This window comes from Thunnus thynnus, chromosome 9 (genome assembly GCF_963924715.1).
Source record: "Thunnus thynnus chromosome 9, fThuThy2.1, whole genome shotgun sequence".
NCBI lineage: Eukaryota > Metazoa > Chordata > Actinopteri > Scombriformes > Scombridae > Thunnus > Thunnus thynnus.
In genome coordinates this window covers 20429786-20452249 of record NC_089525.1, presented here as the reverse complement: position 1 = coordinate 20452249, position 22464 = coordinate 20429786, and the positions used below count along the sequence as shown (strand labels likewise).

At 39.6% G+C, this 22464-nt stretch overlaps 1 protein-coding gene across 5 annotated transcripts in view; it reads right to left on the bottom strand.

Moving 5' to 3' along the window:
* Window positions 1–2669: 2669 nt before the first annotated feature.
* Window positions 2670–22464, bottom strand: part of inppl1b (inositol polyphosphate phosphatase-like 1b) — a 28923-nt gene continuing 9128 nt past the window's right edge. For 4 of the 5 annotated variants that reach the window (XM_067599583.1, XM_067599586.1, XM_067599585.1 and 1 more), the window contains exons 3-29: window positions 18331–18489; window positions 17007–17070; window positions 14630–14768; window positions 14330–14450; window positions 13688–13828; window positions 13396–13483; window positions 13163–13240; window positions 12745–12882; window positions 12508–12622; window positions 12290–12390; window positions 12101–12203; window positions 11787–11983; window positions 9986–10103; window positions 9707–9803; window positions 9476–9614; window positions 9216–9315; window positions 8819–8907; window positions 8120–8201; window positions 7559–7648; window positions 7354–7467; window positions 7181–7269; window positions 6997–7084; window positions 6335–6487; window positions 5841–5922; window positions 4714–5503; window positions 4508–4623; window positions 2670–3420 (exon numbers count right to left, since the gene is read on the bottom strand). In XM_067599583.1, the coding sequence (XP_067455684.1) occupies window positions 3327–3420; window positions 4508–4623; window positions 4714–5503; window positions 5841–5922; window positions 6335–6487; window positions 6997–7084; window positions 7181–7269; window positions 7354–7467; window positions 7559–7648; window positions 8120–8201; window positions 8819–8907; window positions 9216–9315; window positions 9476–9614; window positions 9707–9803; window positions 9986–10103; window positions 11787–11983; window positions 12101–12203; window positions 12290–12390; window positions 12508–12622; window positions 12745–12882; window positions 13163–13240; window positions 13396–13483; window positions 13688–13828; window positions 14330–14450; window positions 14630–14768; window positions 17007–17070; window positions 18331–18489 (3685 nt within the window). In that variant the 3' untranslated portion in view covers window positions 2670–3326. Of the gene's footprint in view, window positions 3421–4507; window positions 4624–4713; window positions 5504–5840; window positions 5923–6334; window positions 6488–6996; window positions 7085–7180; window positions 7270–7353; window positions 7468–7558; window positions 7649–8119; window positions 8202–8818; window positions 8908–9215; window positions 9316–9475; window positions 9615–9706; window positions 9804–9985; window positions 10104–11786; window positions 11984–12100; window positions 12204–12289; window positions 12391–12507; window positions 12623–12744; window positions 12883–13162; window positions 13241–13395; window positions 13484–13687; window positions 13829–14329; window positions 14451–14629; window positions 14769–17006; window positions 17071–18330; window positions 18490–18713; window positions 19776–22464 lie in introns of all 5 variants that reach the window. The other variant, XM_067599587.1, reaches the window with a different exon arrangement.

Below are 22464 nucleotides of genomic sequence, written 5' to 3'. Positions count from 1 at the left end.
TTGAGTGACTGACTGGTTTGTCACTTCAGTAATCTTCGTCATTTTAGGCTTGTCTGTAAGATTCACATGATAAGGCCTGGAATTATAAAGTCTGATCATAAAGAAATAAAAAGCAAGTAGGATGAGTAATGTTGCTGTCAGAGACAGATGATAAACGAAGGTGATAAGAGGCGTTTACTTAATAAGTTACCAAAAACTGAGGTCTGATTGACACACAGTTGCAAACAAGATCATTTGCACTCCAATAACCCAAAGTCTATGGACACATTGGGTTTGAATGCCCCTTTTATGGTCTACATTGAGATAAACTGGGAGATCACATGCCAGGCGCACATCTCACTGTTATGTTCAGTTTTCTGGTCCTACACTCAGACTGGATAGTTGAGATCTGTCATGCTTTGACCCAAAAGTAGTCAAGTAGAGTCACCAGTACATTTTTTTTTCAAATGGTATTTCTCTAACTTGTAATGTTTTTTTGATACCACATACATTTTGGCAGACCAACTATCTTGAGTTTAAATTTATCCAGGTACTTTTGAGGGCTTCCATTTTATACTGCTTCATACATTTTCAAATAAGATTTTACACACAAAACCTGTAATCAACTTATTAACTATGATGCATTGTTACCAGAAAAAAATAGGCAAAACTGCCACAACAAAACACTCCTAACTAAGGCTGCAACTAATGCTTATTTTCATTACTGATTAATCTGCAGATTATTTTTCCAATAATTGTTTTGTCTATGAAATGTCACATAATGCTTAAAAAATGTCCATTATAATTTCCCACAGCTGACGGTGACGTCTTAAAATGTCTTGTTTTGTCTGACTAACAGTCCAGAACTTCAGCATATTCTGTTAACTATCATGTATGGCAAAGAAAAGCTTAAAATCTTCACATCTGAGAATCTGAAACCAGCACATTTTTTAGTTGCAGATTCATTTTCCGTTGATTGACTAATCGTTGCAGCTCTACTCCTAACACATTATTGTGTCAACAATGAGAATCCAAAATACTCTGAAAGGGGTCATTCTGCATAACAAGTACTTCTTTTTATGCTTTTGGTACATTTTGCTGACAATAATTTCATGCTTTTAATCAAGTAACATTTTACTTGTAGATTTAACTTGTAGTAGAGTGTTTTTACATTGTGATATCTCTACTTTGACTTAAGTAATGGAATCTGAGCACTAATCCCACCACTGAATATAAGTCATATTTGAGCTATCCCATGTGGGTTGCACAAATCCAAAGTATTATTTAGATTATTTTTTGGTGATAACACATTCCTTATTTTACCTTTCTCTCTCACATGTGGAAACTGCATGGCCCCTTCTCCCTAGCCAAAGATACAGTAGTGATTCATGTATGTAGAGGTCAGCTTGGTGGTAGCAGTGTGTGTTTGTGTGTGTATGGGTTTCTGTGGTTTAGATGTCTGGAATGTGAGTGGGCCTCTGACACAGCATGTTCCTCATCAGAAACCCACTCAAGAGTGCAGGGTAGATGGATTAACAGTACCTTACAAATGAACTACATGTTAAACAAAACCCACTTTTATGAGATTCTTAATTTGTTGATTGGTTGGTTTTATTTCTAAAACCCCCCATTTTCTCTATAGACTGTTATTTTGTCTTAAAGCTTACTATATTTACATACAAACATACAGTATATATATTGCATTTTACATATAATTACACTCTGATTTACAAAAACAAGCTGCTGCATAGTCAAGGACCGTCTAGGTCAATTCAAACCCCTATTTAGTTAGACATAAAGTAGGAGTTTCAAAGGACAAACTTTAAGGACTTTGCAACCCAAACATTTGATTTGCATAGTGCCAAAAAATCCCAGCATGCAGTACTGTAGCAGTTAGAGGTCAATGACACATATCGGTAAACAGAAGGATGTGTTTGGTCATCCCTTAATAAGTAACTATGTCAACTTGAATACATCAAGCAAAAAACACACACACACACACACACACCAAGTGGAGTATTTCAGAGTTAGGATCAGATTCACAGTTGTCTCATCTCTTCGCAATGGTCTAGTATTAACTAAGCTGACAAATATAACTTGCATGTTTGTTCACGGACAGTCATTGTGTACTCACAAGTATAACTGACGTTTAACAGTGGAGAAGCACTGGTGCTTAGTCAGTCATCCAGACTGTAGAAATATTCTCTACATGACAAAAACGTGAAAGTAGGGAGAGATATATCAAATACTTGATGTCGCTTGATGAAACACAATGACTGGTGGTTGGATAAAGCTTGTTATAGTTGGTATCGATTGGTGCCATTGATTGTTTTACACTTTAAACATAGAAAATTTGAAGATACCAAGCACTGTGGGAATATCAGACTGTCCAGTGCAGAAATTATTCTTTTAGTGAAACATTTCCTTCCAATGAAGATAAAAAAAAATAGTTACTTGTATCTGCTTTTATATGCTCTTGAATTTAGAGACCAATGTTATGTATTTAACAAGCATCACCCAGATGCATCACAGAGAGAGATACGTATTCTACACCTGAGAACTGGGTGACATTAAAGAACACACAAGCAGGATAGTGTGATGATGTGATTTGTGCACTGAAATGGAACGGACATGAAGAGAAGAAAAGACTCTCTGCCCGACAGCATGAAATGACACTTGTGATTGCTTGGTGACAGTCAAGAGTTGCTTTATGCACTTTACAAAGGCTGCATAAAACATGCACAGTGGACATAGGTACTGATTAAGTGACATGATAAGCAACAGAATGAGACAGTAAACCAAATGAGATATGGCAGGTCCTTCTTTGCCAACTTTACAGACAATGTTCCAGTAGATACAGTATGTACAGTTATGGATTTTATGCTCCATAGGTTTAATTGAGGGCTTTTACAAGCTCAGATCCAGGCTCAATAATAGCAGAGTAATGGAAAGCACACAGTAGAAGGGATGAAGGTGAATGGTAAACACTAGGTTTGAGTGAACACTGAAAATTGAAGGACTATATTTTTATAGTCGTCTAAAAGTCATTTAAAATAAAATCAATGAGACCTTGATACCATAATCAGTATTTGTACATGTGGCATCTCCCACACTCCATCATTATCTGTCAAGATGGAGAGATGAATAAAACAGACAAGTACTTCCTGCATTATGTTCCCTTTGCTGTATTGACACAGACATACTATTGTTACAGTATTGATCGAGTAAATGAAAGGATGGCAGGGCTGTGGTAAAAGCCCAGCTGATGTGATCCGATTATAGTTCTTCCAGTTCTAGTTCAGATGACAGTGAGGCTTCCTAATGTCCACGCTATTCATCCATCCATGTCAGTTCCAGTTCCTGGGCAGGTTCTCGAGGATCCTGCGTCGGTGTGAAGGGTTCGTCACTCCTGCAGCGCGTAGATCCTCCTCTGTGATGCCACTGTGGAGTGCAAAAATGACTTTACTAAAAACTCAGACAAGTCATTCATACAGTAGTAATTTTTACATATCCTATTTATTGATTACATCATAGTCCTGTAATTTTTTTGAAAACGCATTTGGTGCCAGCACTTTTATATTGGTGTAGAAGGTAGGAAGTGAGATGTATATATTAACTCATACCTTAAGAACTTTTGATGATGTAATTATTTTATCATTATTTTTATATCATTAAAGCATCATGACAGGATTTATTTAAGCATTGCTGCCCCAGTGAAGTTCTAACCTCTACACTGACAGTCATGCTCATTCATCTCACTCAGATGTGCATGACTGTCACATGAACGTTAGTAATTTGATTACACCTACAAGTGAGTGTTGCAACTGTCTTGTGAACAGACATTACAACATATATTAAGAATTGAACAAAGGTATGACTCAATTAATAGAGGTGGGTTACCCATCAATGTTACCAGTTAATCATGTCTGTGTCCTACATTTGGTATTCTGGTTTCTTTAAGTGCTTTGATGATTTGAATGCATCACAGAGTGAAGCGAATACCAGAGTGGTGCCATTAGTAGTGGAAAAATAAAACATGGTTTCCTGTAACAAATAGAGCTTAAATTAAGGTGGCCTGTAAGCTCCAAGCAGCAATCACAATGTGAATAGTGAAGACAATGGCTAAGAGCATTTGCATTTCATGTAATGGCTGCCAGATGTTGGCTCCAAGAGAACTGAAGCGGTACTGAAGGGACCAGTAAAACCCACAAACATCCTCCTGAAATACAAAGTCAATACAATGTTTTTCACAAAATAGCTTTTTCTCCCTTCTTCTAGTTTGTGTCTTGGTTTTGTTTTTAATTTTATTTTATTTCGGGACTAAAGAGGTGCATGTTTGGGGGAATTGTCTCGATTGGTGTTGGTACTAGCATCACAGCCTGTCACATTCAGGTTTGGGAGTTGCTCCTTGCTTGTCCAAACTCTTGTAACTGTGAAAAGCCAATAACTGTGAAGTAACAGTCTGTCTGTGCAGTAATGGGCCTACATAAGTACAGCACGTAGAGCATGTTATCCACAATCATTTTACCTGAAGTAATCTAGATCATCCCAGCCATTGAGGCTGAGTCCCAAGGTGTATTTCTGCAGACCCAGAGTACTGAGAAGCTCCCGGACGGTCTCAGGTGCTCCTTGGAGGACAGACACCTGCATTAAGATAAAGCAGATAGAATTTTTTTTACAGAGAACTGGGACTCATGTCCTTTAAAACAAATGTCTTTGACAGCAGTGCCCTACCTCTTTCTCCCAGCTGTAGCCCCTCTCTCCATGCATTGTGGGGCCATTCCTATAGTTTGGCCTCTGGTTGGGTATGGATGGGCTTCTCTGCTCTGTGGGGAAGAAGTCGACCTCACTGAGGGACTTGGCAATTTGCAAAGCAGTGAGAGAGTTGTCTCCTGTAGGCGCAGGGGGCTGCTGCCCCACTATCCAGGGAACAGAGGCCTGGCAATGTGTTAAGGGAGTGGACGTGTAGGGGAAAACTGATGGCGCTTTGGCTGTCCGGATAGGATTGGTCCTTTCTGGAAGAAGTTGGTCCCTTCTGGCTTTTTCCCTGATGATTGCTGAGTGATTCATGTACAAGTTCCTCAGGTTCTTCTCTGGCAATATGGAGTCCTGGACAATATTTTTACCATGGTATTTGTCTCTGGGTTGTGCAGTCTGTTCCTGGAACTGTGAGATGGCGTTACTTGAAGGTGGAGGTATAGGAGATGGGTTTTTGGCTGGGAAAAGCTGATAGGAGGAGTTGGTTTGGGGTGTATGAAGTTCATTGGTTGGAGTGTACTGGGGCAGGATGGCTGGAATTTCAATCTCTGTAAAGTCTGATCTACGGCTGGGTCTCCTCTCAAAGCCCTGCCGTCCTGAGAGTTTTGGGAGCTGCAAAGCCTCATTTCCAGACCAGATCACCTGAGGGTCCCTTCGCTGGGGAAGAGCCTCCTCCACCTTGCGTGTCACTGACACACCTTCGAAGATGAAGTAGGCAGGATTGGTGTAACTGCTCGGGGTAAGTTTGGAAGGAGCTGCCGAAGACCTGCAATTAACACATACTTGTGACTGTCAAACATCTAAGTTTTGAAATTATTGCAATTAAGTCGTACTGTTTAAATTTGGAGGAACAAATCAAATAACTTGCTCATAGCCAACAGGCTTAGGAGCATATTTGGGGATTTCTTTCTAAATAAAAGAGTGCAGTGGAATTAATCAAACTTTGAGCTTGGTGATCCTCAAATTTGTAAACTTCCAAAACAAAAATATTGCTACCTAGAAAACAGGGCTTCAGACTTAACTTTTTTAAGAGCTCAAAATAAGCAGAGCCTGAGCTTTCCGGTGCTTTGCGCTGATGCTCAGAAACATAAAGCAGAGCTCACCTGTTCATTGGGACCCGTGTGGATGCAGGAGACATGTGTCCCCTTACAGGACCTTTATCTTCTTTCTCAAAACAGAACCACTCTGAAAAAATCAAATGACATGAAATGGACAACGCCTTTCGCAATCAGCAAGACTTCTTCAAAAAGTGTGTGGTGTGTGTGAAGGGCAAAGGTTATGCAATCACACAGCATGATGGTTTTTATGTGTGTATTGTGAGGCCTGACCTGGTGAAATAATACTCATCTGTCCTGTTTCAGTGTCTCAGGATGCATCTGGTCAGGGTCAGTCAATCAGGAGCCAAAAGAGGAAGCGGTCGATAGATACCAGCAAGTGTAAAGCCAAGCCAGGGATCATTGAGGAACCAAATAGAGGAAGCAATGTGAGACTCATAGGAGAGTCAAGGAATGCAGTGACAGTGGAGTTGAAAGTTTAGTAGGAAGTGATAGTGCAAGGAAGGCAGATGATAGGGAAGCACCAGTTCCGGCTGACCCACCATAAATTTTCTCTCGAGTTCCTCGCCGGTCTTTGGGCACATGGATGCGGACCCGTCCTCTTATGGAGCCCATTTCCTCACCTCGGTGACTCAGAAATGTCTCAAATTGCTCCGATGCACCGTTAAGTGAGCGGAGAGCCACGCAGCATTCGCCTATAAAAAACAGTTTAGATCAATGAGCCAATTCAGCCTGAGATGCGACAAAGTGAGTCCAACTTATCCATACAGATAATTTCAGCATGATTTCTTGGATAAGGATATGATTTCCTTTGTCTTGACACAACTATATTGGAAGTCAATGGTGTTTGATTTGGAGTACTTAAAAAGGCCAATAAATTCAATATTTCAAAACACTCAATTCAATATCTTTATCATGAACATTTTTTTCCTTTTGCATAGAGATAAGAAACTGCTTGCATACTCAGTAGTTTTTCAAATGTGATTTTGTACCATAAACTGAACACCAAAATGACATTGCACTGATTTGGGGTCAGCTCAAGCAGTAATCTGCAAACTGTAATTTGGACTGATAGATAGCACTCGTAGTAAGAGTTAAAAATAAATACATTTTTAAAATAATTCAAGTTTTTAGCCAAGAGCATTGATTAGAAAAAGTAACAAAAATAGAGGGAAGTTTTGAATGAATTTGCAACTTCACCAACCGTATGACTCAAACCCATCACATGACTTGACAGACAACAGCAGGTGCTGATCCTGGAGATACTCCATGTCGGACTTGATTGGAAGAAGCTTAGACAAACATGTACAAATCACAAGTTAACAGCTTGATTTAAATAACATACTGTGTTTTCACACATCTCCAAATGGACAGACTGAGCCTCTGACCTTTGGCAGTTGCTTGAACGACCAGGCTTGTTTGAGAAACCCAGGAACATCACAGCTCTGTGAGTCATTCTCGCTTGAGCGGCGTGTCTCTGTGAAGTAAGAAGGAAGTTGAATTTCTGCTACCGTGGCGCATAATGCTTTCTCTAAAATGTGATTTGGATGTGATACTATACCTTCTAGGCAAGATGAATAAAACTCAATGAAGAATTTTGCTTTGCTTGCTGTCTTCACAATGGCCTCAATGCCTTCTAGCTCTATCCAGGCCCTCTCTACGCCTGAATTTGGATCTGTTTGACATGAAAGTCCACACTGTTCACTTAATGAAGGGATTCAGTTATATTCCATCTTTGTGTACAAAGTGCTACAACAATTACACACCTGTTTTGGAGCTGAACTGTGATGTCACTCCCACTTGGAAAGTGGCAAAAACAGGTGAGTGATCACTTGTGAAGATGTCATCCGTGCAACCTGGTAAGAGACAGATCCATCCATTTAAATTATTGCATGTAAGTAAGTATTTTATATGTACTGTACATAACTTTGCTGGCAAGGCAAATCAGATGACAAGATGTGACAAAAGGTGATTTAGGAGACAAAAAGTACAAACGAGTATGTGTTATGTTTTGATAGTTTGCTGAGGTTAGTTAGAAACAGAAGCTCAGGCTGAAAGAAAGGAAATGACTCTGTTTCTTTATGGACCACAGACCAGGATGTAGGGTTTGACCGTTACTCATTTTGAGGGTTGCTCTCATTTCACAGTAGATGAAAAAATTTTTTACCACAGACATCTAATTTTAGTATGCTGGACTAAATCCTTTGGCTATGTCAAGTCTTAAACGCTGCCTTTTCTTAGTTGTCTTCTACATTTTATTCATGCCTTATTTACCACTTTACTTTTCTATTTCTTTGCATACTTCCGTTTAGATCTCCAGATCTTACCGTATGCCGTGCAGATAATGTGTGTGTCTGGGTAGGACTTCCACAAAATCCTATCACACCATGATGGAACATTAACTCGCACCTACAGAAAAAGAAATAGGTTATAAATCAAGAATATATTGTGTATGTTGCTTGTATTTACTCATGAAATTATAATTCATGCCACTTATATGTGCAGTATGCAGTAAAGGGTGACTTAATCCTTGTTACGCCAGACATTCCAGTTTTAGACTGTGTGTTCATTCTTAACCTCCTATTTTTAGTGGTCATGGCTGCTGCTGTCAAAGTCACCTATCCCTGCAGACCCCTTAAATAGGATTAAATTACATATAAAAATATCTTAAGAAGAAAGTCAGCTGTTTACTTAGAATGCAACAAGGGACTTTTTGTTGTACTTTACTGGTGCAGAATGTGTTATATATTTAGCATCACAGTCTGAAATATTTTAATCCTCCAGGATGAAAATATGACATCACCAGACTTGAAAATGTTAATTAGATTACAACAGTGATTAAGAAGAGGTACCTTTATATGAGCAATATTAACATAACAATTACTACAACACCTAGGAGCTCCAAAAAACATCTCAACACTTCATCAGGAACCTGATGGGAGTACCTGATGAAGATTTTGTATGTCCACATCATTCCGTTTTTCTGAAATGCTTTTTGTATAATGCGGTTAGGGGAAATGACTCACCCCTGAAGTCTTGTACTTTTGCCATAGGTAGCAGTCTCTGGAGCCCCGCTCATACCGATAGGTGGGTGGAAATGCAATCTTCTCTTCCTCTTAACCATCATAAACAGAAAAAATGCAGAGTAATACAGAGGTAAGCAAATGTAAAGACTAATCACATTTTAATATTTATTTATTTAGTAATAGCGCAATAGTATATATCACACTGTGCCCTTCGAGAACTACTATTATCACTATTTGTGCCTGTTATAATAATAAGGGCTGCAATGGATGATTATTTTTATTATCAATTAATCTGCTAATTATTTTTTTGATAAACTGATTATTTGTTTTGTCTATAAAAGATCAGAAAGTAGTGTTAGAACAGAGGGGCTTCCACATAAGTAAAAGTGAAACTCACTAAAATGGAGAAAGGCCTTCCTCTTGTGTCTTTCTCGGGTCAGCTGGTCTGCACACATGAGCTCCTCAAACTCCCTCTTAGATACGTGTTTCAGAATGTCCTGGAGTTGATGAGGAGTGGTGAAAAGCAGTAACATTAATGTGTGGGATCTTTTAAATTGACTTTAATGCCACATGTACAACTATGTCAGTCTTCAAGGGTTCAACATCAGAGCACTGTGTTAGAAATAGTTATGAATTATAGATGATTATCAGTCCGACCTGTACGTCCAAGTCCAGTCTGTAGTTGAGGTCTCCACACCAGAAGAGGTGAGTGAAGCGCAGGCTGATGTCAAAGGCGCCGAGCTGTTTGTCGCCCAGAGAAAGCAGTCTGAGGATGTCAACAAAGTTCTGGTTCCTCCTGAATATCACATAAATGACAAGATGGAATTTTTTAATAGAGCAATTAATTAAATAGGAGCACACACACTTACACATGTACACACAATTTACCTAAGTACTTTCTCACTTCCAGAGGTCAGGTGGCAGTTAACAAACCCAAAAGATGTTCCATTGAAGAGGAAGGAGACCCCAACCGCTCCCTTGTTTCCTGAAATAACAGAAATGTTCAACCTCAAACCTCTAAGTTAATAAAAACACATTTGTTCTTCTTATCGTGCACTGATATTTTTGGCTGTGAGCCATGATATTGTTCACTTTCTGTATTTTCTTTACTGTGTGTATGTGATATGAGATATGTGATATGATGTGAGATTATAGAGGGCAGCCTACCCAAAGTGTTACCCAAGCCAGTCTTCACACTGGCAGTGTTCACATGACTGATGCGACTCTCGTGCTCCGGCTTCACAAACACAGCCAGCCTCATATTCCAGAGGGACTGTACTGCCACCTACAGGACATTGCTCCACATTACAACTGATGATAAGAAGAGTTTCCAGCCAGTCAAACTATACTGCTGCAGATTTCTTAATATATTTGAGCCATTTTTCTAAAGTCAGGCTTTCAAAGATGTTAACACAGATGCTAACACAGATGAATCATGCTCAATTTGTAAAACAAACCAGCCCCTCAGCAAGATCATGTCTTTGTAAAAACAAATATTCACATCAGAACTACATGTATCAACTGAGTAGATGATATTTTCTGATCTATCCCCACAAGAACACTGATTATAAAATATCATAAACTTTCCTATGATCTGAGATGGTGCTGAGACATTTTACTAATGTGTGTTCCTTAACATTATTGAAGTACTACCAGATATAATATTTCACATTTTTACCTGAGAGTGGATGCCATTTTAACCGCTGACAATTATGTTTTCATTTTACATGTATGACCATACAAGATGATAAAAGTCCAGAGTTATACAATGTTAAATTAAATTATATTTGATTCACCTTTTTTATGACTGGATCACACAACTGTTGTTCATATGATGTTATGTGAGTTGCCTATGTGATGTTGCCTTTTGTCTTGAGGATATCCTAAAAACATTTTGTCGTTTGTTTGTACTTTGGATTCAATTGTCTATGATTGGTGTTTTGATATTGCTTCATGTCAGACAATGAACTCCTGTCTCCATCTTACTGAATGGTTGAGGGTCTGTGAAAACATCCGGGACAACAACGGAAATAATTCTAGGACTTTATTGTTCTTTATTGTTCTAGCGTTGAGTGTTTTCAATAAACCTAAACCTAAAAAAGAACAACAGTTTTAGCATAAACTTAGCTTGTCCAACTATTCTGAGATCGGCATTGCAGAGTAAACTGACAACTGAATGCTATTTGAATATAATTTATGTTATATGGCTGCTAGCACTACTTTGTCTAACATGTTCTACAAATAATTTTATATATTGTTTTAAATGAGAATGTTTTAGCATTTTTTGTTTGAAATAAAACCACAAAATAAGTTATGTTATGGCTGTATTTTTCATCAACCTTTTTATTTCTGTCAGTCCCAAGGAATTATTGTTTTTACTTTGTAAAAACAGTGAAAGGTATTATTTCTTTCTGAATGTTTTGAGAGAATGAATGTTGATTTAGAGTTTTCTGTCAGCATTTGGAAAAAATAAATTAATATTTTTACTGACAACAATAATTCATATCTAGAGTTATGTTTAGAGTTAGATGGCTGCATTAACGGTACTGACAACACAGATCTTGGTTTGGAGAAATGTGTCAGATTAATGCAGAGAAACTGTGTGTATGACTTCATTATAGAATGATAAGTAAAACATTTGGTGCATATTTTTCAGTTTGTGTATTTATTAGGCACAAATTAGTTTATCTTGATGATAAAACAGTTAATTGGAAGCTATTTTGCAAAAAATCAAGAGTTGTTCGGTTCAAATGGTGATTATCTGATTTATCTGATTTATCTGATTATCTGAAGTGTACAAACTATCCTGAGAAACAGACACTATCTGGGAAGCTTTGCTCTATTACCTTTTCTGGACATCATAATGTGTGAATTTCTCCTCTAGGAAATATGGTAGTTTTATGAATAATGCAGCCTATTTATACACACAATTCACCAGGAGAGTTGAAACAGAAAAACGGTGAATTACTTGTTTGAAGTCGATCTGAGTATAGCTGCGAAGGGTTGCTTTGATATGCTCAGTCCACTCTCTCTCCCCCTGAGGGTTTTCTTGAGTCCCCAAAGCGTAGATGTCATGAGGCAGCAAGGCGATCGACTCATCAGGGGTGTGCCCCAAACCACAGCAGGTTACCCACGACTGCAGGCTGCGAGGAGGAGGTGAACCACCTACGCACGCAAAACAACACGCTAAATTATCAACATGACTCTACTCCTGTCATTGAGTCCTTAGTGAGTCTTCTATTGTCTCACAATGAAAGAGACTGTCATCACATTTATGCTCACCCATATTCCAGGTGCCTGTGAAAACGGAGATGACATCAGGTTCACTCAGCTGAGAGTGTCTGGTTTTCATCAGCTGGAGGAGTTGGCAGAAAGCATCACGTTTCTGAAAGAGATGACAGTCAGTCAGTGAATTACGGGTGAGGAAATAGTGGATTCCAGTTAATAATAAAACATATAATTCAGCTTTACCCGTGCACTCTCAAACGTCATCTCCCGTGGTGTGTTGTGGTGGCTGTCGACCACCATGCGTACCTTGGCTGGACTACTCTGGAACTTGACAATCTGAAGGACTGGTACACAAAGTCACAAGCCAGAAGACAGTTATGCAACACATCTGCAAGCAAGAGAAGTGTTGTATGCACTCAAAAAGTATATATATAAAGATATAAACGTAAATATTTCCTTACTTCTGTCATGTGAGACCCTCTCTACACCAAATGAGCCAGCCTTCCTATCAAAGAGCAGCACTCCTACATCCACATCCACTGAAACAGTCTGTCTGCCGTAGCGCACCATCTTCACCTGAACACAGAAAGAAATTCCTGATTCATTAAAAGAGTCAGACATCACTTCTGTTATTTATTATTATATGCGACTGAATCGTGCAGGTTGTATGGTAAAATGCTTCTTTCACCCCGATTTACCTGAAAGGAGTGGACTGGCAGCTGCCGGTCATGGTTCTTGACAGAAGTTGCATTGGTGGGTGTTGGTTCAGGAGGAGGTGGGTTAGGCTGCACTGCCAGATTATGATTGGTCACTGCATCTTGTAGCGCTTTTAATACCTTCATGACCACAGAGAATCTTATATGTTACAATTTAGTTGTCAAAAATAAGTTTGGTTTTCCTCACATCATTACTCATCTAATAACTGACTGCTGCATCTACTAAAATTTAAACTATTGTGACAAATGTGGATTATATCAATGTCCTGATAATAATGCAGAGGCAGAAAAATTGGGGGATTAAAACATACCAGCTGATATCAGTTTAAGTTTTATAACAAGATTTGCAGTTTGAAATTAAAAAAAAATGTTTCCTGAGTTTTACTCTATGAAAACATACCTTTTTCTCCAGCGAAGAAAGAAGGCTGACCAACGCTGAAATCTTACACAACAAGGTGTCTATCTCCATCTCCGGACCCTTGTTCAAAGAGACAAAAAGGAAGTTCTAACTAGTTCACGTATAAGTATGTCAATGCAGATGTCACAGTTTTTATTATAACCTTTCATCCACTACAGTACTGGGTCACCATTTTAGAAATTCTACAGTTTGTTTCTGTATAGTTTTTATCGTACCTGTGCCTTTGTGTTTGATATAGAGCAGCTAGGATGGTCAAAGACCTTGGCCAGGGTTTCCAGACTTGAGAGAGTCAAGTCAATCTCACTGTAGATCAGATCAATACACAACATTTGTTTAGTGACCATGCATCAATTAATGTAAATTTTCCAGTGTTGTTTATGGGAATTAAACACAGATGCAGATCATCTAGGAATACATGCAGTAAACAATAACAGTCTGTACATTGCAAACTGCTCCTGGTTTTCACTTTGAGTTCATCATTAGCAGTGAAAGCAAGATAATGCTAACCTGTTTAGACCTTGGCAGGCAGTGCCCAGAGTACGCTTGAGGTGGCAGAGAGTCGTCGCTCCTTTATGCACATTCTCAATGTCGAGAGGCAGCTCACTGAAGAGGTAGTCGTTGAGCAGACCAATCACCTCACCCGCAGTACTGTAAACAAGATAAAACCGGCAGAATTCAGACAATATATAAACTGTGCAAGCTATTTCTGTTCTCTAGACTTCACTGTTGTCTAAGTTTGATCCCTCTTGAAACCCTCTTTGAAACGTTTGAGAAATAGTCAGCACACAGCAGATCTAACCGTATATCAAAACTGTTTGCTAAGAGACCACAAAAAAATCAAAGGGCAACAGTGTTTCACATGTTGCTTCCTCTGGTTGCTCTATGCTTGATTGCCATCAGGTGCATATTTAAATAAGAAAAAACTGATTAAAAACACTGATTATTAGTGAACATGACAGCTGGCTAACTACACTACAAGTCACTTCACATTTAAATATCTGATATTGCCAAAAAAAATTAAGTAGATCTTAAATAAAACACAGATATATTAAGAAAAACAATTCATGCAGCATAGACAGGCACTATGCAAGGGCCATCTTTGAAAGAGAGTTTTGGCAATTGATAACAGTTTAAGCTGGATAATCATACCCGGATGTGTTCAGTTCCTGTAACTTATCCAGGAACAGGGCATGAGGGGCTGGTTTTGCTGGTGTTGCTGTGACAGGCACCATGTTGACAGAGGCTAGACCTGGAGGCGGCTTCTCATCATCTTTGTATGCATGAATATAAAACCATGCATTAATAATCATCATCATTGCATTGAAAGGAAAATACTTTTTTATAGGAATTAATTATTTATTGTGTGTGTGCATGATCATTATTATTATTATTGATGGTGTGATGTATTTGTACATGTATTTAACAACATAAAACAGCTAGTAGACTCACCTGAGCTCTCATCCCCGCTGTCGGTGTCACGGGGAACAGGGTAGAGCAGAGGAGTGACCAGGCCTTTGTGGGGATGCTGGTACCCCAAAACCAGGTCCTCCAGTGTCCGGAAACAGTTTACCTGCACTCCCTGTGTTGTCTGTTAGACACACACACACAAGAAGCCATTCATTATACGCACTGTATAACTCACGTGAACATGTATGCATGATCAGTCTGTCGTTTCATGAAACATAAACTGGAAAGTCCACAGAAACTGTAAACAAATGTACTGTAGATGATTAGTGACCCATACTGTACTTTACAAACACACAACACACTGATGTTGCATTCGTAAACACATCTTTGAATATAGCAGTTTAAATTAAATTAGCTTTTCCTTCTTTTGCTTTTTGTAATAAAGGAGAAAAAAAGATGTCACTTTCAAGAAAAGTTTGTGCATAAAAGACAGACAGCAGTAATAATAAATACATAACTATAAGGTATTGTGTGTGTTCAGACAAACATTGTGGTCTACAGTGTCAAAGCATTGGTAACTAAACCTACAAAGTTTAAAATCAAACTCAACTGCAAATCCACTGCAGTCCAAACATTTGATTAGGAAAAATTATGTGAGAGAATAAAATCTGTCACATAATGTCAGGAAGATTTTTTATGCTATAAGTTAATGTTTATATAGAGAATTATATGCATTAAATTGCACTAACTGTGCAATTACTGTAATAATTGCCCGGTTTTTGATTGTATACTTTAGTTTTAATAACTTTGGTTGTTAATGGATGTTCCCATTCAGGGAACTCCCCTACCCTCTTCCGAAAACTTGCTTGATAGAACAAAGCAGAAGTATCTATTTGCATGACAGAAAAAGACACATGCACATGATTTTCTGTGATAAAAGACGTCCCAGGGGGATTTAGAAAGCTGTGCCCTGCACCCCACAGGAGAAGTGACATTATTGACAGCTACTTCCTGGCTAAAGCAGCAGCTAGCTGTCATGATCACTGTGCTCCAGCATTCCAAGTCAAGTCTAAAAAGCCCCCAAAAAACATGACATGGAGGTTTTTACATGCATGTATTCCCACATTTAAGACACAAGAAAGCAAGAGTACTCTTAACTTTCCACAAAAAACCTGCACAGCTACACTTCAGTGGTACTAAAAGCAACACAGGCAAACATTAAGATTAAATAAACACACATGCTGTGTACAAGTTCTGTGCCTATACAGAGCTTCCACTCACATGCACAAAATAAACATGGTACACATTAGACCACAATATCGAGCAAGCTCTTTTCCTGTGTCCCCTTTTTAGTCATTTGTTTTCATTGTGCGGTGAAAGAAACCGTGTTTTGGCTTGAGCTATCTGTCTGTTTTGCCAGGAACTCTTCAAATAGTATCTTTTATACCACAAGGATCTCTTGAAAAACAATTAAAAAAGAAATGAAAAGTAATAAGAGACAGTGAGAGACAAAACGGGCCCCAAAATATCTCCACGGCCCTCTTGGAAAAACAAAAAGGCAAGCGTGCGACTTGTGAGTTAGTGGAGCGAATCCAGTGAGGGAAAATACGTACTGGAGGTTTATACTGATGGCAGTGGAAAAACAACTGAAATAGCAACAGAGTTTAAGGAATTTTTTTTTTCCAGGTCAGAAGTTTGAAAACAACTGCCAGACAATCGTTATTAAACTCGTTATTGGAGTTTAATATGCAGACATTGTTTTTTTTTTAAAAAAAGCCACGGATGACATGTGGTTTATGTGTTTATTTCACTCATTCTCACACTTCCACTCACCCACTGTGTGAGTGTGCTGGTGTGGTTGCAAATTTTCCTGTTTGTGTGCATTTTTATTGTCTAATAATTAGGTCATTTTCTGACTAAATGCCCCCCTGCCCCATCTGCTCAGAGTATCAAAAACAGACACATACCATCACTGGCTTAAACTGTGTCTTATCCAACAGACTCATTATGTATAATACAAACACCCCCGTATATACACATAATAAATAAGCACGCCCATCGGTCAGTGACCTAGTGTGTGGGTAGAGTAGGAACCTCTGAGACATAAAAACTATTCTCCTCTGTACTGCTGAGCTCATGCTTCAAGCATGCAGCCACATGGCAGAGATGCCATTCAAACAACAAGGCTACTGCAGTGGTAACAGAGCCCGTACAGAAAGGAAACACAAACATGTTCCTGTTCTCCTTACAAGAGGCAATAACAAACCATTGTTTGATCCCTCTAAACTCCATCTCGTCAGCTATGTTTCTCTCTCTGTGTCCAGTTTGTGCCAAGGTTTCAGACTTCTATAGTGTTTCTTTCCTCTGTTCCTCCTTTGTCAGGCTGAGGATTCAGTGCTGTGTGGTGAAGACTACTCACCTGGACTGCTAGGAGGCCGTCTGCATCAGGAAGAATACGATAGGTGTGAACATGACGTTGGAACCTTTAAAAAAACAAAAATCACTTTTATCACTGACATTGCTAGTAACAGAGCAAATATAACCTTCGAGGGGAAAAAATAGTTCAGTTTAGTGTTGAAATAGGGACCAGATGGGTTGTAGTTATTAAGGACACTGTGACTTTCTTAACAAGGCACCAGTCGTTTTACAGATCACTAATGATGAGGCTTGTTTTAGGTCTACAATGTGTGAGGGACACGTAGATCATCCCCATCAGTAACATCAGAGAAATTAGGTTCAGGCATTAGATAGAGATAAATGGCAGCTACTGTTCAGTGCATTACCAAAGGGGAACAATAATAGCAGAATGACTGAATATAAATCAAAAACTAAAAGTGGGAATGAGATATTGAGAAAAGAACGAAGGGAAAGAGGGAGCACTGCGAGCGGACCGGCTCAGCTTTCAGGAATGTATCTGGCTCAGGCTGAAGAGCAGTCAGCATAGTGCGGTCGCTGGAGCTCCCGCCCTCTTCCAGGGGCCCCAGGGAAGACAGCGGGGTAAGAGGGGAAACAGGGAGTCCAGAGCCAGGGTTTTAACTGGCGGAGATGGACTGTGTTTGCACAGGACAGTCTGACTAGTCTGGAGAGGGTGTATGTGTGAAGCTGGCCCAGCCTGTACACGTTTTTCAGCCGTAGCAGTTCCAATGCAGCCTGCCGGCAGATGATTGTGTCGCTGATGGATATGACAGGGGGAGTGAAGCTGCTGATTCAATTTGCAGATGAGGACATTGTGCAGGAATGTTGAGTTTATGAATACTTTCCATTCCTATATGCCAAAATCTAAAAGTTTAGGTCTTAATTAGGTATGATTTTACATAAAGTAGGACTGTTTTCTGTCTCTTCTAAAACACGGAAGCATTTACTGCTATCCAGAGTGAATCATTCATTAATATATTTTAGGAGATGGAACAAATATATCAAGCCATATAGAGTAACATTCAATAACTATTGCAAAATTATTTCTAGTGAGTGCAAACAGTCACACCCACTTAACTGCTTAAAAGGACTGCATTTTCCATTCCTTTTAAATTAAGATCTACACAGTATTACTGACAAGAGCTGTACATTTACATTAACAGCTCGCTAGTGCTAGTATAAAACATAGTCTAAGAGATCATAATACCTTTATAGTACCTCTTATAGTCAATTATGTTTCATCGTGGTAGGTAAAATAAACTGGCTGACCTATAAGTAGGTGAATTTGTGTGCGTGTATGTGTGTGTGTGTATGTGTACTATACTCACAGTAGGCACAAGGCATACGCTCCTGGCACAGATTCGCTGTCTCTCACTAGGTAGCTGCCATCCCTCCCTGCCCGTGCCAGCAAGTCCTCTGCGTGCACACGGCTGATGTCACGATGATACCATGCTGCCGTAGCCATGGCAATCAATCTTGAGAGATGCCTTAACAATAAAGATAATCCGCATGAGGTGAGGACTCTGACATAACACACACACACACACTCACACACATGCGCGTAAGTTTTCTGTGTCAGTCCTGCTCAGAGGACATCACATCTGTCATTCAAGTTGTCAGAACGTGTCGAGCTGTCTACTTTAGTGCTGTGAAACTTTCCCATGATCCTTTTCGTCATGATCAAAGTCTGTGTAGAGAGACAACCCAATACCTTGTTTTTATCAGCTAGCACTTCCTGGGTCCCTGTTTGCTCCCTCTGGGTCACACATCCTGTTGCACTGGAGAAGGAAAAAGAAACATCCAACCGATTGTGCGGTTTGTCCACATGAACAACAGCCTCCTCTTCAGCAGAAGCTCCAGTCCACCTTTCTCATAATATCCTTGTGTAGAGAGACCCGGTTTCAGTTTTTAGTTGCAAGTTTCTTAACCCAGGTGGGTGTGTTGCTCCAACAAACACAGACCATCACAGCAGTGCGAGGGAGGGAGGGAGAGGAAAAATAGCGAGAGGTGCTTGCAGAGTCTGAATGAAGCAGCCAGCCCTCAGGCAATGACGGTGCCTCTAGCTTAACCACAAACACAAGCCCTCCTCTTGTCCCAAAACAAAAACCCCACATGCAAACAACAGAAAAAGAAGAACCAAGAATGGCAAAACAAACAAATCAGGCCGCACACACAGCGCCCACACACTCACACACGCACACGGCAGAGACAGAAACATACCAGATGGAACTCAGTCAGCACTAAAACCAGACAGGCATGCAACAGAAACCAGACTAATTCAAATGATTTCCCAGCTCTGTTGCCATATAAGGGAATAGGAACACCCTCCAAAAAGTTCAGCTGATGACTGCACTTGTCTTTGGTTCTTCCAGGCCCAAATTCCATTTAGAGTGTGTCTGGTTGGACGTGGGCTGCTCCGGGGGTCTTGCTTTCATGCTGGCTGTTTGTGTGCTGGCGTGTGTGTCTTGTCAGAAGAAGCGTCCTGTCCGTGCTGGTGTGGTCTCCAGTGGTTCCTCACAGTGCTGTCAGAGCAGAGGGAGGGTGCAGACAGGCAGAGGACAACCCCGTTAGAGCGCAGGGCAGACAGAGGAAGTGACTCGACATTCCAGATGGCGGACATAGCCAGGAGAATTCTTGTGAGGGGCTCAACTTCACCACCAGTGTGTGAAACAGCAGTCTGCTTCCTTTTTCTCTCTCTCTCCCTCTCTCTCTCTCTCTCCCTGCTCCCGTCTATTTTTCTTCTTCCTCCTGCAGCTCCTGCCTTTCCTCTTTCCTGAAATTCAAAACAGAAAACTCAGCTTTCCACTCACAGTTGAGCTGCCGAGCTAATCCTCAGTTTCACTCTCTTGTTTTTATCATCTTTATCTGTGGATACATTTGCTTTCTCTCATCGCTTCTTTCTCCATTCTTTTAACCTTTTTCCTTTTTGTCACTCTCTCTAAACTTCCCGTTCCTCCCTTGCTCAGTCCTTCCCTTTCAGCCCAAAAAACAGCCTCCATATGGTTATGATCAACCTTCACTTTCTTATTTTTGTCCTGCTAGAACATCGGCCATCATTCAGCCCTCCTACTTCCCTCCTTCTCCATTAGCTGGAGTAGAGCTCTGTGGGAAGCTGTTTGGTCCCATATTTGCTGTTCTGCCTCTCAGTACTCAGCAGAAATGTGCCGACCACCAACCGCAGCCCCCATAAAACAAATAGACACCAGTCCATCCCCGTCTGATGACGTATCTGCTTACCCTAACTCATCAGCTTGTTTTATTGTTGCTATGAGAGTTCTCTACAGCACATAACTGAAAGGTATATCAATAAAAAATACTGTATGATTCCAGATTACTTACTAACTTTGACAGGTAACTTGATAGCACTCATGTGGACCTTTAGAATATAGAAATTTTTATATTTCTTACAGTACAGGCGACTGAAAGGCCTTCACCCAAATTTAAATAAGCAGTTTATTCACATCTTCATTAGGTTGAAAGAAATCAGAAAGTTTTTCTCACAACATCGAAAGCCGCAGTGGCCCACTTAGGTCGCAGAGGATTTCAATCCATTTTGGTCAGACCAATTTAAAAAAAACTATTTGGTCTGTCATACATCTGAACACAATCTGTAGTGAAGATCTATCTCTAGTTGAGTCACGATAATGTTTACAAAAACCACAAAACTTTACCACCATTAGTACCAAAAAAAAAATTCCCCTTATTTAAAGATAGTTTTCCTTTTAGCACATTTGTTTTTCACAGAAACAGCAGTGGTTGTATGACACAGATCTGACTCCTCTCCCTCTCATCTGTTACTCCATCCAGTTCTACCAACTGTTTTGCTTATGCAAGCAGTGAATTGGACAGGATACTGAGACAGACACTGAGAAGGCAAGATGTACCCCATTTCTAAAAACCGCATTAGCATTTTTTGATTAGTTTTAGTAAGACCTCCTATATTGATAATAGAGATACTTCAAGAGCTGTAGTTCTGCTGATATGGAAAGATGCAGAAACATTTATGTTTCATTTTATATAATCAAGGCCAGGAAGAAAGCCAGGGTTTGATTATATAATGTGAAGAATAATAGGACAAGAATTAGTTGAGGAAGGAGCTGATAACTATTAAAAGTAGTAGTATATCCTCAGAAAGGTCTATAAATCTAAAAAAGACACTCTAAAACAGCAGAAATACTACAAATATTAAATACAGTTTGAAGCCATAAAACTGATGGCAGCTGAGTCGAGTTGAGTTAGCGAGTTGCAGCCGCCAAAAGTACATCTGGCTTAAAGTCAAATGAGAGTTGCAGAGCACAGTTGAACAAGTAAGCGCTCAGTACCTGCTCAACATTTAGTCTGAGTTCATGCTTGTGTGTTCCTAGTGCGTTTATAATTCAAAGCAGTGATGATGATTTTGGTACACCACATCAACAAGTCTGAGTTGAAGGTTATACTGGAAGGAAACAGCACTTCGCACGGTTCACCATCAGTCATAAGGAAGCACTGATTGGCTCAGCATCTAATTGAATTTGTTCCCTTTTGCAACAAACACTGCATCACTGCGTCAGTTTAGTAACACACTGAAGACCATGTTGTTAAGAAATGGTAATGCCACGGTGCTGTAACCTACTGGGACAACTCAGTGGTCTCCTTTGAGGAACAAACTGTCTATATAAAGTGCTTGCCTACAGTGGCATCAGCTTAACTGTAAGGGGCTTATGTGACTATATGCAACCTTGTGGAGCTAAGACTGGAAGAAGAAAATTCAAGTTAGACAGTTCATCATTAAGGGACAAGAAAAGTAGATTATCTTAGTTCCTTTTAGTGTTTTAATCCTGGCTAGTATTGAGTGGTGTACAAAAATACAACTGTGTAAATGATGTAAACAAAAATATAGTATTTCTTCAGCATTAACAAAGTGTGTCTGCTGATTCATCAATAAGATGAACGGTTTAGTTGTAATAAAATGCCGATGAGGTGTAAAGGTCTCAGGCAATGCTGTTTCTCATTATATACCTCAAACCAGATGTTGTTTTGTTTGGTCACTGAAGCGCACAGGCTGTATCAGAATGACTGTAGATGCCTATAATAGACACGAGTAGTAAATCTATTAATGTAAACTTGTTACGATACGATACAAACAACTTTGTTAATCCCACTAGGGTTAATTTGTTGGGAGGAGGTTGTTGTACGGCACACTAACATACAAACAAACAGATAAATAATACAATAAACAGCACACAAAAGGAATTTAAAAAAACAGGGAATGGAATATGGAATAAAAAACAAAAGTTTGATAAACACTATAAAAAGATCAAGATAAAGCATTCACCAACAATGACAATGGACCAACGGAGTGTTTAGTTGTCAAAGGGAATGAACCATTTAGAATAGTGGTTAGTTTTACGAGCAGACAAAGCATAACGACACCCTGATGGCAACAGAGAAAATTCACTTGCTAGAACATGTCCAGAGGAAGC